Below are 14,998 nucleotides of genomic sequence, written 5' to 3'. Positions count from 1 at the left end.
AAAAAAAAAAAAAAAAAGAAACTGAAAGTGTAAATAAGGACTGAAAAGTATAATAGGTAATGTGAAATAGGAAGAAAGGGTGCACAGAGGAAGGGGAAGTGGAAGGGGAAGGGAAAAAGAAAGAAGGGAATGAAATTAATATGAGAAAAAAAATGGAAACATAGTCTTTGTAGATAAGGAGGGAGGGAGGCGTTGAAGGGAGGGCAGGGGAATGGGGAAAAATAAGAACCAAGAAGGATTATGTAAAGGTGCAAATTTCCAATGATGAATGTCATTAAATTGTATACCTTAAATGTACCAATAAAATTAATTAAAAGAAAAAAAAAGAAATACTGTGGTTTAGATACCTCTGTAAATTAAAATTAACCGGAAATGTTACATTTCAAGCCATTAACTGTGTCTTTTAAAAAGATACATTTGTATATATATATACACATATGTGTCCCTGACACTTTCGTAGGCACTTTCTTTGTTCTAATATTTTTATTTCCTTTGGTATAGGGAAAAGATCTAAGCTAACTTTATTTGTAGAATAAGAGAAAATTTAGGCCAGATCATAGTATCAGTATGCTTGAATAATTTCAGATCCAAAGGGAGGAGGTTTTGTCAAAGAAGCCTTATTACAGAGACACTTTGTGTCTTCATTTTCAGCCTTGATATTTTAGTGGTGATAAAAATTAGTCAAACAGATGACTTTCCTCCTCTAGGAAACAGCCTAGTAACACTGCTGTGCCATCTCTTCAACACCCATGGACTCATTCACCATTTCAAGCTGGATATGGTGACCTTGCACAGGTTTTTAGGTAAGTCCTCATTTCCATATTCCTACTTCCATCCCCACGAATGATAGCAGTGCATAATATTCTTCCGTATAAAGTGGCAAGAACCATAGCCTGGTGGATAAAGGCCTCAAATTAATTTTCAGTGATTAAACTTTAGTTTTAAAACATGATTTATCTAGTTTAAATCATGGATAAATTGTCTACTTGATTAGTTGTCTTTACAATAGATTCAGGCTTTATAAAGAAGACCATTAAAAAAAATACAGGTTGTCAAGATTCTAATCTGCTTTTGTATTGACAAAAAAAAAAAAACAGCAGGGCATTCTCAATTAATTCTAATCAGTGCATAAACTGTTGAAAATCTTCAATAGGCATTTTTTAAACTAATTGTAATAACTCCTATTATGTGGCACCCCTACAGGCAGGGTACTGTAGGCAAGCTATTTCTAACCATATAAACCACTGTGCAGGTTGAACATTACCGCCTCCACTTGGCCCACAGTTAAGGAGAGGGAATAAGAGGTTCCATTACTTTCCCAAGGCCAGTCGCTAAGAAGTGGCGGGACCCCGGTTCACACTGAGACCTGTCTTAACTTGAAAGTCTGCTATGTTTCCACTCAGATGGGCCATCACTTTTAATCAAAAAGCAGGCCTGGTTCTTTGATTTGTTCATATTCTTACTTACCTGCCAATGAATTATCCAGGGAAGATTTCTAATCACCAAATGGCTTCCCTCTGCAGCTTAGCATGTTTCTGGCTTCTTTAACTTGCCACATGGCTGCATTCTGAATTTGGAAGCCGAATTACTGTCATGGGGAGTAAAATAACAACAGCCTCCAGAGCAGAGCATACATGGTGCTCACGTCTTCTGGGACCTAGTCCAAGGTCACGCGTGTATTAACACATCGAATCCTCACAGCAATACCTTGAGCTCAGCCCTGCTGTTCTTCCCATTTTAGAGAGAAAGAAGCTAAGGAAACTGGTAATTAAATAATTTGCCCGCTACAGATCATAAGCGATAGAGCCAGGGTTTAAATAACTATGAAACAAAGCTGCTGAACAAAAGTATATGTGGCACAACAGAAATATCTAAAACCAGACAAAACATGGATTCTTGCCAGAAACATAAAGAACCTTGGGCTGACTGCATTTTAATTATTTGAATAAAGTAATGGCCATGAATAAAGCCAAATAATTTTGATTTGTCTAAAGGAGAAGATACAGATTTTACAGATTCTTTGGACCCATGTATGTGCCAAGAGAACATTTTCAGTGCAGTCTTAGTAACTGAATTACCACCAGAATCCAGAGCCAGATTCATAACACAGGCCGAGAGGGTATGGTCACACTTGCAAATCTGAACATGCTGTACCCGCTGAATGTATCACATCCTAGGCACTGACTTGGTTCTGAGCTGTAGCAGGCTAGTGGCTTCTGTAAACAGCAAGCCAAAACTGCCTCACCTATCATTCAACTTGGTTCCAAGAGCACTCTGAGCCTTGCATTAGGTTGGAGAGGAATGAAAGCTGCCGCCTGACCTTGAAGAAGGTAGAAATAAAGCCAAGAAGGCTTCATTTGGATCAATGCAGTACTTTGAGTTTCTACCTGAAGAAGCCCCAGATCTGCTTCGGTCAGTATTTATTATTCAAGTGGTAATCCAATCATTGGGTATTAGGAATCTGATGCTACCAGGGCCCTGAAAGGAAGCTTCGTTTATGGCGTATTATTCATAAATGGCAGCAAACTTAAATAATTAAACTATGGTGTGAAATAAAGTTGTCCTTTTCCTACGTATTTATTTTTTGTATGAATGAGGGCCTTCATGAACGCCAGAAAGGGGTGATTTATGAAGGAGGTGAGAAATCCCAAGAGCCTCACAAATCCTTTTGGCCTTTCTCCTTTCAACTCTCCCACTCCTCTCCACTCCAAGCATCCCAGTAAAACTGCCAAGCTTGCAAACCACCTTCATTTTTAAAGGATCCCCAGGCAGTGCATTTGGAGGCACTAATAGTTTCAAACATAAGGCACCCTCAATGGAAACAAAGTCTTTGTAAACAGGGGAGGGTTGAGGGTAAAGGGAGGACAGGGGAATGGGGAAAAAATGAGAACCAAGATCTGTCGTATAAAGGTACAAGATCCCAATGATGAGTGCAACTGTACTGTATACTTTTAAAGTACCAATAAATTCAATGAAAAAAAAAGCATCCTCAATAATCTGAACTAGTGTGTCATTCTTGCTTTGGTTTTAGCTGACTGAGTAATCTGTTTATCTCCTAGTCATGGTGCAAGAAGATTACCATGGCCAAAACCCTTATCACAATGCTGTTCATGCTGCCGATGTCACCCAGGCCATGCATTGCTACCTGAAGGAGCCAAAGGTAAAGCAAGTCTCAGCTACCCCCTTAGCCACCTGGAAATGCCGAACAGATACCTCCTAGGTTCCAAATTACCCAACATAACCAAACAACTATGTTAGGAGTCTTTCACAATATGAATGCAAAATTATTTATATTAAAGTTTCAGTATCAGCTCTGAAAATCTAATAATATTCATGAAAAGGGATATGAATTTTCTGAGGTTTCTTTTCATATTTTCAAGGCTGTATTAGGACAAAAGCAACATTCTCTATGGCAATCTACCTCTTAGATATTTTTAGTGGTCCCAAGAACAAGCTCTTTGCCTTGGACCTTTACCGCAAACAGGCTGGCCTTGAACTTTACTGAAAAGGTTTCTACCTCATAGTTTTTGGTCAACAAATGGAATCAAAATCCATTAAAATGGTCAAGTTCCATTTCCTACTTGGCCAACTGAATTCAGGGACAACAAAAACTTGTGACTGTCAAAGATCTCTTTACAAGCATATTCTGACACAATAAAGCACCCAACATCAAAAATAAAAGCATACTGATAATGTTCATTACTCACAATCTAAATAAATTCTTAGCTATACAAAATTTAAGGGGTTTATTTTTGTTGTTTTTGTTTTTGTCGTACTTGGGATGAAACCCATGAATACTGAGCTATATCTCCAACCCTTTTTATTTTTTTTATTTTGAAAGAGAATCTTGAGTCTAGGCTGGCCTCAAATTTGTGATCCTCCTGCCTCAGCCTCCCAAGTATCTGGGATTACATGGGTATACCACTGCATCTGCCTAAAATTCACATTTTTGGAAAATGATATTCCAGTCTACGGCTCTATTTAGTTCAATCAGTTTTACCAATCCACTAAATATAAAGCTGCCTTAACACCAAACATAAATCTACAGACATCAAATTAGGCATTCTTGGGACAAAGCTGGGTAGATATCTCATACCTATAAAATATCCCCAAAACATTAAGCGTTAAATTTTTTAATCTCAAAAACGTACAAAAGTTGTAACATCACATAATTGTATTTTTATTAGTAGTGGATTCCCATTTCCTTGTTTATTCTCTTATCTAATCAAAAAAATGAAAGATTCTCACACATTCCCCATTATTTATTACATATTAATGAAGTATGAAAACTTTGCAATTCAGCCCACTTCTTTCAAAGAAGTGGCAAAGATATATTAGTTGAAACACACAAATGATTCTTTCTTGTGTCCATCTCTTTGGTTTCAACTTTTGCCTTCATTTACAACTTTCTCTAGGAGCAAGGCTGATTTCAATCCTGGTCTTCTCCCTGCCTACCAGCTCTCAGAGCTGCTAGTAAGGAATGTCATTACAACAAAACAACATAGAGCAGCAAAAAGAGGAGGAGGGTACCCAAATGATCCACACAACCAGAACTTAGTCAGTTACCTTCCATACAGCCCTTCTGTATCTTCCTGCACTTCCGTGTGCATATTACCTTGCTGAGATACCTCAGAGGGTAAAGATCTGCTGACACTTCTAAACAATGCTTCATTCTTTTTTATTTAGCCCAAACTAATGTCACCCTATTGGTGGAAGCACATCAACCTCTCAATTTGATCTTTTTTAACAGCTGGCCAGCTTCCTCACACCCCTGGACATCATGCTGGGACTACTGGCTGCAGCAGCACACGATGTTGACCACCCAGGAGTGAACCAGCCATTTTTGATCAAAACGAACCACCACCTAGCCAACCTGTATCAGGTAAGGGAGCCCAACATGGGCCAGACATAGTACAGTCCCTTGTTCCAGGGCTTGGAAGTGATCTTGCCCTTGGAGACAACCTTCATTCAAGGTCAGCCTCAGCGATGGAGCCCACATTCAAAGAGCGTGGATTTGATATAGGTCCAGCATCTCTCCCGAAGGAGATCAAACTGATGTACAAGGATATCCAAGGAATGCAACGCACTCCAAAGCAGGTTTGAAATTGTCCTAAATCAGGATCCCTGAACCCACCCTGTGATGATGGTCCAAGTATGTCTGGCTCTATGGAGGCTGGCTTGCACGTAATGACAAGCTGAGGCCAGTTCTTGAAAAGATTCAGTAGATTCTTCCCAGGTGTAATCCCAATTTAGACTTGAATCTCTAGGCCCTTTCTAAACTTGATTGGCCTCTGAATCAGAAGTACGTTACCAAAGACAAAAGGCTTGGTTTTAGAAAAGAGGTGTGCTTACAAACCTTGTTTTTAGAAAATGATTAGGCAGCTTGAATAGTTCTGCCTGGAGAACTCTTATCTGTGACATCATTTCAGATATTAGGCCCTATATCATAAATGAGTTATTCTCAGAATTTTAATATGGTTCTTTGGATAGCTTCAGATGTCACCAGCAAAATCACATCCCGTGAGGGAGTCATCTATCTCTATTTTAGTAGATTTTTTGAAAATAAAATGGTCTACCAAGAATTCCTAACAGATCCCCATAGAACAAGTGTGTTAAACCAGATTCTGTAGCCTAGGATGCCTTTATTTCCAATAAAGTAGAACTGGAATGTGAAGAAAAGCCTTTCTCTGTCCAAGAGATTGGCTTCCAGCACAGGTAGGAATTAGCATTCCAAATTTACAGGCCCACCTTCCTTGGCAGCCAGCACCTAAAGCTGGGACAGACATGGCCGGGGAAAGGGGCAGAGTGGCAGAAGAAAAACAAAAAGAAATACAAAACAAAAATTTTTTCCAAACCATCTCAGAAGCTGAATGTATTCTTAAGTAAAACATAGACATATGACAGGGAAAAATGAATGACTATCCTAAGAGCCCCCAAGTAGATTTCAATCCCAGACTTCTTCACATGTCTGTTATTAGACAAGGAGAATCAATCACAAAGTTTCCTATGTGATCCATTCCCACATTATGTAAATGCTTACGTAATTCTAATTTCTTGTTATCAAATAAATCATGTCAATGAAATGTTAAAAGAATATCTACTGCTGTTGACTGATTTTGCACATAAAAAATAGGGGTCATGAAACTGCTTTCACATGTAGTATATAAATAGACACATAATGAATTCTCATTTAGACAGAAAGTCAGAAAGAAATATGCCAGATGTTAAAGACATTAAAAACAAGAAAATAAATGTAGAATATTATTAAAGTGAAGAATTAAATTCTTATAATTAACAATGGATTCTCAAAAGAAAGATAGTCTAATCTGATTGCAGACACTAAAAGATTTCCCGAGGAAAAAAAATGGATTCCTAACTCAAATTTGAAGTCCAGATAATCTTTTTTGTTGGTTTTTTGAGACAGGGTCTCACTATGTAGTTGAGACTGACCTGGAGCTCCCTACGTAGCCCAGGCTGGTCTCAAACTCAGCGATCCTCCTGCCTCAGCCTCTCGAGTGCTGGGATTACAGGCAGGAGCCACCACACCCAGCCCTAAATAATCTTTAATAATTTTTATTTCAGTCTCTTTATTAAAAATAAAAATTCCAAAACAATTAAATTTTAGTGTTTTTTTAAATGCAACACAGTCTTGTATATTTTTAATCAGCAATTAGTTATTGTATATATCAACTGAACTCAAATCCAGGAGCATCAAGAGGAATAAAAAAAAAAATCTCTGCCCTTAAATATTTGTTTAAATTCGGATGCTCAAAATGAGGAAAATCCAAATGAATTTAACCCTGGTTTGAGAGAATCTGAGGATTTAGCTGAAGGTACATGCACAGATATAATTTTTTTATCGTTAACAAGTTAATACTTGTACTTTTTCTTTGCATCCAAAGATGTTAGTTACTACAGTACAATGAGCCACTGTCTTTTCCAGAAGGAAATTAGAGAAAAGGATAATGGTAAGAAAGAATTTCAAGTAGAAGGCTCAAAACACATGTTTAAAAGGTACTATTTTTGCCAGGTGTGGTGGACCACACCTGTAATCCCAGCACCCAAGAGGCTAAAGCAGGAAGATTGCTGCAAGTACCAGGTCAGCCTGATAGTGAGTTCAAAGCCAGCCTGGAATACATAACAAGACCCTGTCTCCAGAAACAAAATAAATAGAAGGATCCTATTTTCCAAAGTCACCTGCTTAACTAGTCTTAGAATCTCTTTGAGGCTAGAGATCTGTCTTTCAGTTTCAGGACAGTGTTAGAAGCAAATCAGTATCACATAGGATTGTAAGGACCCTGTCAGTGGCCTAGAGCTGGCTGGAATAGCTGAAACTTAATCAGCCAAACAGACTTTACAGATTGAAAGGAAAAATTGTTTAAAAAGACCTAAAAATAATAGGAGATTTTAATTTTTTTTGAAAGTTTACAATGTCTTTATTTTAGCCTACAGTTGTTTATTAACTATATTGCACAATTCCAAATGTTAAAGATAATTCATTATCAAAACTCTGTTCAGAAAGAGAAATACAACATGATCTCATTCATCTGTGTAATTTAAAAGAGTAAATCCAGAGACATTCAGAGTAGACTAGTGGTGACCAAAGGTTAGGAAGAGGGGAGGCGAAGCAGGAAGGGAAGAGGGCTGGCCAGCAGGCACACTGTCATAGTGAGAGAGGAGTGAGTTTGGTGCTCCTTTACATGGTCAGATGAAGTGAGCTCTCAGTAGTGTATATCTCCAAATAGCAAGGAGACAAGGCTTAAAATATACTCACCATAAAGACATGATAAAAGTTTAAGGTGGTGGATATGCTAATTACCCTGATTATATCATTCACTATTTATATGTGAATCAAAACATCACATCAAAGCCCAAAAATACAGATAATCATGTCAATCAAAAGATAAATAAAATAATAAAGATAAAAATACTGCTCAACACTGGGCGTGGTGCCACACGCCTGTAATCCCAGCCCTTGGGAGGCTGAAGCAGGAGGATCACTGTGATTTTTGAGACCAGCCTGGGCTACATAGTGAGTTCCAGGTCAGTTTCAAGTACATAGTGAGACCCTGTCTCAAAAAAAAAAAAAAACTTCTCAACAAATTATATAACTAACCTTTATTCAACATTTATTATAATCAAAGCACTATGCTAAATGTTTTTATGTAGTATATTATTTCATCTTCACAATAGCCTGGTGGAACAGGTATCATTATGATACCAATTTTCCAGAAAGAGGAAAATTGACACTTGGGAAATTCAAGGGTTTTTTTCTTGAAAAGAAGCAGTTAAATAAACCCATGTTCTTACCTAGAGCCAAAGTACCTGAACACTACACATACTGCCTCTGAAACTCGTATCGATCACCTATTATCTTCAAAAACTAAGTGCTCTCTCCAAGCCCTCCTCTTCTAGTATGGGAAACAAAAGACTTTGCTAAGCACTTTAAAGTACATAGCTACACAGGCCAGGGATTTGGCTCAGTGGTTCCACTGCCTGCCTTGCAAGCACAAGGGCCTGAGTTCAATCCCCAGCACCACCAAAAAAAAAATAAAATAAAATAAAATAAAATAAAATAAAGTACATAGCTACAAATAAACCTGATGGGAAGACATAAAAAAAAGAGAAATTGATCTACCAATGGTTTTAGAGGAAAAAAAACACCAAGGAAGCATGATGTAAGCTGAGCCTCCAAATGTGAATGATATGATTCATAGTTGTGAAGAAGAGGACATTATAAGCAGGATGAGCTGATATACTTTAGAGGTTAAAAACTGAAATTTCAGAGTAACTGAAAATGGAATGTCCCCATGGCCCCCAGCTAAACGTAGCCTGCCATCAAGGTCTTCCGTGTTCAGATCAGTGTCTTGGGCATTTCACAATTAAGTTTATATTCTCTGGTAGAAATTTCAAGTTCCTTGTAAGGACATGACTTGGATCAAGAAGTCTTCACTCTACATTGAGTTGTAGATGAGGAACTTACATGATTTTTCAGGTTTTCAGTTTGAGGAAAAAAATCATTGTTACATAATATATAAATTGAACAAGACCATAAATAACACATTTTTAAATCACGGAAATGTGGCCTTTTAGCCTATCAAGGCCCTGTTGGTTGAAATATGGATGGGCTTTTGCAAAAGTATATGCAAATTTTCAAGAGATATATGTATGCATTTTGGGGAGAAGACCTATAATTTTCATCATCAAGTTTTAAAATAAGTTACACATTCACCAAATGTTAAGAACCGTGGTAACAGATGAAATATATATATTCATACACATTTAGTCAACAAGAATACCTTAGAGACCACGTGCCAGGAATTATGTGGCTTTGAGAACACCCTGTGCGTGACTTTGCTACAATCCAGACTTACTATAAATGAGATAAAATGGAAAAGGGCTTCCTCTCCCTCCTTTTGTTGGCTGTGCTCTTTTAGTTCTGAAAAATAAGAAGATTATTGCATAATGCTCCGCCTGTGCTTCTGCCCAAGATAAAGAAAGAGCAGGGCAGCCGGAGTGAAGGCCGGGTCAGAGGGCTCCCTCCTCCATTGTCTAGCATCTGGGCCGCCCCCCAGATGAACTGCCACCCTAGTTCACCCAAAAGGCATCACAGGCACTTCCACCTGGCCCCTCACTCAGCAGACTGGATGAAGTCCAGGTGTCAGGGTGGACCCAGAGGGACAAGAGCACGCGCACAATCCCTTCACCCTCTAGCCTCAAAACACAAAGTTACAGGTGGGCTCATCGACTCATGAGGTAAGCATTAAGGCAGATAAAATGTTGTTTGTCACAAATGTGAAAGGAATCTTAACAGTTCTATTTAAAATCTGACTGCTTTTGGAATGATAAATTTGAGTTTTCTGTAGGAACAAGAATGTACCTTGAGACCATGATGTTAAGTGAAATAAATCAGATGCACAAGCATAAATATCGCATGTTTTCTCTTGCATGAGAAACAAACCCAAAATATAAATAAGTTAAAGAGCAAGATAAAAGATAGCTAATATGAAATAGGGAGGTAGCTGTTTTGCAAATGGGAAGAGGATCTAGAGATATAGGGAGGTGAGAAAGGAGAGGGAAAGGAGAAGTAAAAAAGAATTAAGATGTTTTATGCACATTTACCAATTCCCTATAATGAACCTAAAAATGAAAATGAATCAATAAAATTTGATTCCTTTTGGTAAAATGCAACTACATATTAATGAGTGACAGAACACACTATCTGAATAAAATAATGAAAAATTCATTGTTTCATAAAATACTATTTATAGTCTATAATATCATTTTTCTTAATCATTTGTGCAAGCACTTAAAGGGTTAAGCTTTTTTTTTTCTCTCTGTACCAGGATCAAACTTGGGATCTTGCACTTGTCAGGCAGAGGCAGTGCCACTGAGCTATATACCTGGCCTGGGTTAAGCATTTCTAATCACTTTTTATGGTTAACAATTCTGAATCAAAAACATGAAGCAGACAGAGCCAGGAGGAATGTTCCTTCCACACAGTCCCATGACCTTGCCAAAACAAGCATGTGCAGAAATTGTGCATTGTCTCACAATTCTATAGGACAAAAGGTGTTCTGGGCACATAGCGTTAAAATTTGAGAAGAGAGGTTCAACTTTGCCTTTCTGTTCCATTCCATTTCTGTGGGCCCTGATATGAACATAGGCCTGCCCAGTGGACAGTAAGTGACATGCACACTCCTGGCTCCAAGACCCATGTCTTGAGCAGATGAAATGAGAGAAAGACATCTGCAAACAAGCACTAAATAAGGCAGGGCCATGAGTTCTTAACAGACCAAGGTCTTGTCCCAGGCGCAGGACACTTCTCTTCCACAAGACCTCCCAGGCTGGGCCTTGGTGCATCACCCAGGAGACCACTGGCCTTGTTAGGGGAGAGCTCTGCAGTATCTATTCTTCTACAAAGTCTTGCATCTTGTTTCATGAGCAATTAAAAATGGAAGCACAGACTATGTTCCTGTTACGTTCTTCTTCTATCCTCTGGATTCCTTTTGTACCTCAGACTTGGTTAATCAACAACACTCTCAGTATTTTAATGCAAAAAAAAAAAAAGTTTAATAAATAGGAGAAAAGCCAGTTTAGAGATGCCTTGTATGACAGCACTCTGCAGGATTCTCTCTGTTAAATAGCCTCTTGATTTAATTCAACAACTGCATTGATGGTTTGTTAAATGCCAGACATGTTACTATCATCTAACAAAGAGATTGTTTTATCTCAAGAATGGATCACACTTGATAATTCAGACAAAGAAGAAAATCAAGTTTTTGCCTTCAACATTGTAAGGGTTTTGTTTTTTCCAAATTAAAATTCTATCAGACCTTGTGGCCACATAGATGGATGTTTGCTCTTTCAACTTCAAGCTGGAGATTATTCTCAAATCGGCCATATGCAGAGTCTGGGGCAGGAGAACATACTGCCCCTGGGATAACGTGAGACTGCTGAGCTAATGCTTCTTCAAGGAAGACAGATGTAGTACGTGATGTGTATTCCAAGACCAGCTGGGATTTCAAAGGATATTAAGGTGAAATCATCTGGCCATACGTTCGCCTGTATGGCCACTTCTGACTATTTTTATCCTTTTCTCGATTTACCTTTTGCTGACAGTGGTCTGATTTGTGACGGCCAAAGCGCCTCCCTCCCTCCACAGGAGGGACGAACTGGCTTAGATTCCCAGGCCGTTCGCTAGGGAACACCAGGAAACCTGGGCCTACTCTGTAGCCTTTGCCTCTCCCTAGTTCAGGGCACCCCATTTTCCTTCCTCCTCGATCTCCATACATTCAGTAGCCTTGCCTGGAGTCAGTCCTTTCTCCCACTTTGCAGCCAGAAGGAACCTTCTGAAACGCAAATGTGGTCCCATGAATTCCTGCTCAAAATCTCACTGCGCCTCAGGATTATATGCAAACTGCCAGACACAATGCACCAGCCCCATGTGAGCTGGCCCCTATTGTCCTTCCCGTCCTTTTCCCACTGTCTCCCTCCAAGGCTCCTGCACATCATCAAGTCGGAGCTACTTTCAGTCTCCCAAATGTATCAATCATTCAACAAATATTTATGGAGCACTTAATACATGCTGGACAGTAGGAATACAGAAAATGAACAAAATAGATAAAAATCCCTGGATTGTCCTAGAGGAAACAAAATAAACAAAATAGTATAGATAACTTCTGATTAAAAATTAACAATAAAATAGAGAAACAAGATATACAGTGCCCCTCTTGACACATGCTCTTCTGGCAAATGTATTATTGCATAGTATATTTTGTTCTGATCGAATATATAATAGAACATATTGCCTATAATACTGAGTTGTCTCTCTCATCCCTTTGTTCTCAGCTTGGCCACATCTTTCTCCTGAAATCCTTCCTTTCCCCTAAAACCCATCGTCCATGTCCCTCCGACATAATTTCATAGCCTTCTATTGCTTCCCTTATCCAGTATTTGTCAATCTAAATTACCATCGCTGGATTAGATATCCATCTTCCAGGTGGACAGTAAGTCTCTGAGCATGTATTCACTCAGGTAGTCCCCTCAGTAGGCAACATGGGTCCAGTGTTTTGTAGCTACTCCCGCTGATCATATGTTCTGACTGAGACAGCACTAAGCGACACCATGCAGAACAAGCGGAAATGATTCTTTCTAATGATCTTCCCATTTGCATCTTGTAATTAACAAATACTACCTGGTGTATGTTGTATCCTGATTGTCTCTGAATGAGTAATTGGAAGAGCCAATTGCCATAATAATTTAAAATTTTCTGTGGCTTGTGTCTAAGGATTTCAACAACATAAGACCCCAAGTCTGGCTTCTACCAGATCTTAGCCAAAAATTCAAGTCAGGCTCTTTCTTTTAACACTTCTGTGAACTTTTGCAGCTATGGCATTTGGGGTTTGGTAGATTAATTACACGGATCCACTCAACAAATATTTACTTATTTAAGTGGCACTGTGCCACATACTGTGGGACAAAGATGAATAAGATATGCTCACCGTTCTCCAAAGCAGTCACGGATGGCAGCAGTTTTCAAACAGAATATGTGCACCACAGGACACATGAAGCCTTTCCAAAACGTACACAGGCAGGAGTAGTGTTAACAGAACCCATTTTCAGATCCTTAAACTGAACTGCCTGGAAAGGTTTGCCAAGGAGCCAAACCAGTTCTACATTTTGTATCACTTTTTCCAACCACCCTGTTTCCACTTTACAGAATCGAGACAGACCTCTTACCCATTCTGAGTCACACTACACACTAGCCTGAGTGTAAAAACACAGAAGGAACTACTGGAAATGTCAGAAGAAGTCTCCTATACCTGAGGCACCGTAACTCCCTCCTCCATCTCAAAAATTGATGTATCACCAATAAATTTTTGCTCTCCGGCATTTTTGATGCACATGGGATTTGATCACTTAGTTACTGGTAATAACGGCATGATAAATTCAATAAACTTGACAAATAAGCTTGATAAATAAATTTGATAAACTTGAAAAATAATGCATAGAGCCCAACATTAGGAAAATCTTTTAAACTAAAATTTCAAATTTAAACATTATTGTTGCGGAAGAATGTGATAGGGCAACAAAAGATTTTCACTCATAAAGATATGTATTACATCAAAGTAAAACTCTTTGGGAGAAATGGAATGAAGATGTAAGTTCTAGGATCGAGAGCAGAATGTGTGCCCAACAGACACAGGCCCTAAATTCAAATCCCAGCTTGATACTTTCCTCCCTCCACTGCTCTTTCTTTTCTTTCTCTCAGGAAGTCACTGAAGTGGCCCTGCTTGCAGCACAGTCTTGGCCAAAACACACTTTTTTGTATAAAGACTTCCACAAAATGGTGTTTTTGCAACCATATCTTCTGTGGTCTTTTTTTTTCTGTGTCAGCTTCGAGTCCCCTCAATTTCCTTCCATTTCCCTATTGTCCACCAAGTATGATTTCACCAGAAAAATCTCCCAAATATCCTTGTAGTCTGACTTCAAGAAGGTTGTGGATGAAGTTGTTGAGTCAGGCTGGCATCAATAACAATGCTTAAGGCCACCTCCTGCCCACTTCTGTTCCACTCAGCCTGGATACTGTGTCATTTATCATCAGTTCTTCTTCGTTTTCTGGCCCCTTACAAGTCACATGCAGTCATGCATGTCCACATGTACATAAATTATTCTTGTAAGTGAACTTATGAGCAACTGAATTAAATGTCACTACAGGATTGAACATCTGTTACATCGCACTAAAGCTATCACTCTCCACACGCATAAATCTTTACAATCAAAACAAATTAGTCTAGCATGTTATGTCTAACAAACATTTTCTTTTGTCATGTTGTGGCTCATGCCCAAATAGAGATAACAAACCAGTGGATGAAAATAATAAAACCTCATCACTGGTTCAAATGTGGTCAAAGTGGTGAATAAAGAATAATGACTCCTTGGCAGGGAGAGAAATAAACAGCAATATAACAGCCTGGACAAGGAGGGGTAGAGGGCTCGGCCTCATGAAACTCATTATAACAAAGTCTGGGGGAGAAATCCTTGTCTGGTTTTAGAACCAAGAATAGCGCCAGTTTTCTTGAGCTTGTGTTTTCCTAATGGACCCTGGACTGTGTCATTCCTGGGGGTTTTCTTTTTCCATTTGCTAAAACGTTGAGGATTACATGGGTGGCTTGGATATAGTAGGAGAGGCCTCATGATGGGTGGTTTTCAGTCTCACTCCTGGTTCTGCGTACTGTCCATATTATTTTCTTTGCTTCTTTCCCTTTGCTTTTTTTTAATTGCAAGAAAATAGACATGACCCTGTATTTATCACTTTAACTATTTTGAAGTAATTCAGTGGTAGTAAACAGTCATAATGTCGTGCAAACTTGCTCACCATACATCTATAAAACATTTTTATCTTACAAAGCAGAAACTCTGTACCTTATATAGAATTGTACAGTTTCTCTCACTTTTAATCCATGCTATCCTGTTTGTAAGTTTATACCCTCTC

At 38.7% G+C, this 14,998-nt stretch overlaps 1 protein-coding gene across 6 annotated transcripts in view; it reads left to right on the top strand.

Annotated features, from left to right (window-relative positions):
- Pde7b (phosphodiesterase 7B) overlaps positions 1 to 14,998 on the top strand; it is a 307,395-nt gene that overhangs the window by 272,104 nt on the left and 20,293 nt on the right. For all 6 annotated transcript variants that reach the window (XM_010626564.3, XM_010626562.2, XM_010626565.3 and 3 more), the window contains 3 exons: positions 708 to 803; positions 3,060 to 3,160; positions 4,751 to 4,882. In XM_010626564.3, the coding sequence (XP_010624866.1) occupies positions 708 to 803; positions 3,060 to 3,160; positions 4,751 to 4,882 (329 nt within the window). The remainder of the gene's footprint in view (positions 1 to 707; positions 804 to 3,059; positions 3,161 to 4,750; positions 4,883 to 14,998) is intronic.

This window comes from Fukomys damarensis, unplaced genomic scaffold (genome assembly GCF_012274545.1).
Source record: "Fukomys damarensis isolate Sample0158 unplaced genomic scaffold, DMR_v1.0_HiC HiC_scaffold_14, whole genome shotgun sequence".
Taxonomy (NCBI): Eukaryota; Metazoa; Chordata; class Mammalia; order Rodentia; family Bathyergidae; genus Fukomys; species Fukomys damarensis.
The sequence above is the reverse complement of the archived record's forward strand: the minus strand, read 5'-3'. Positions and strand labels throughout refer to the sequence as shown.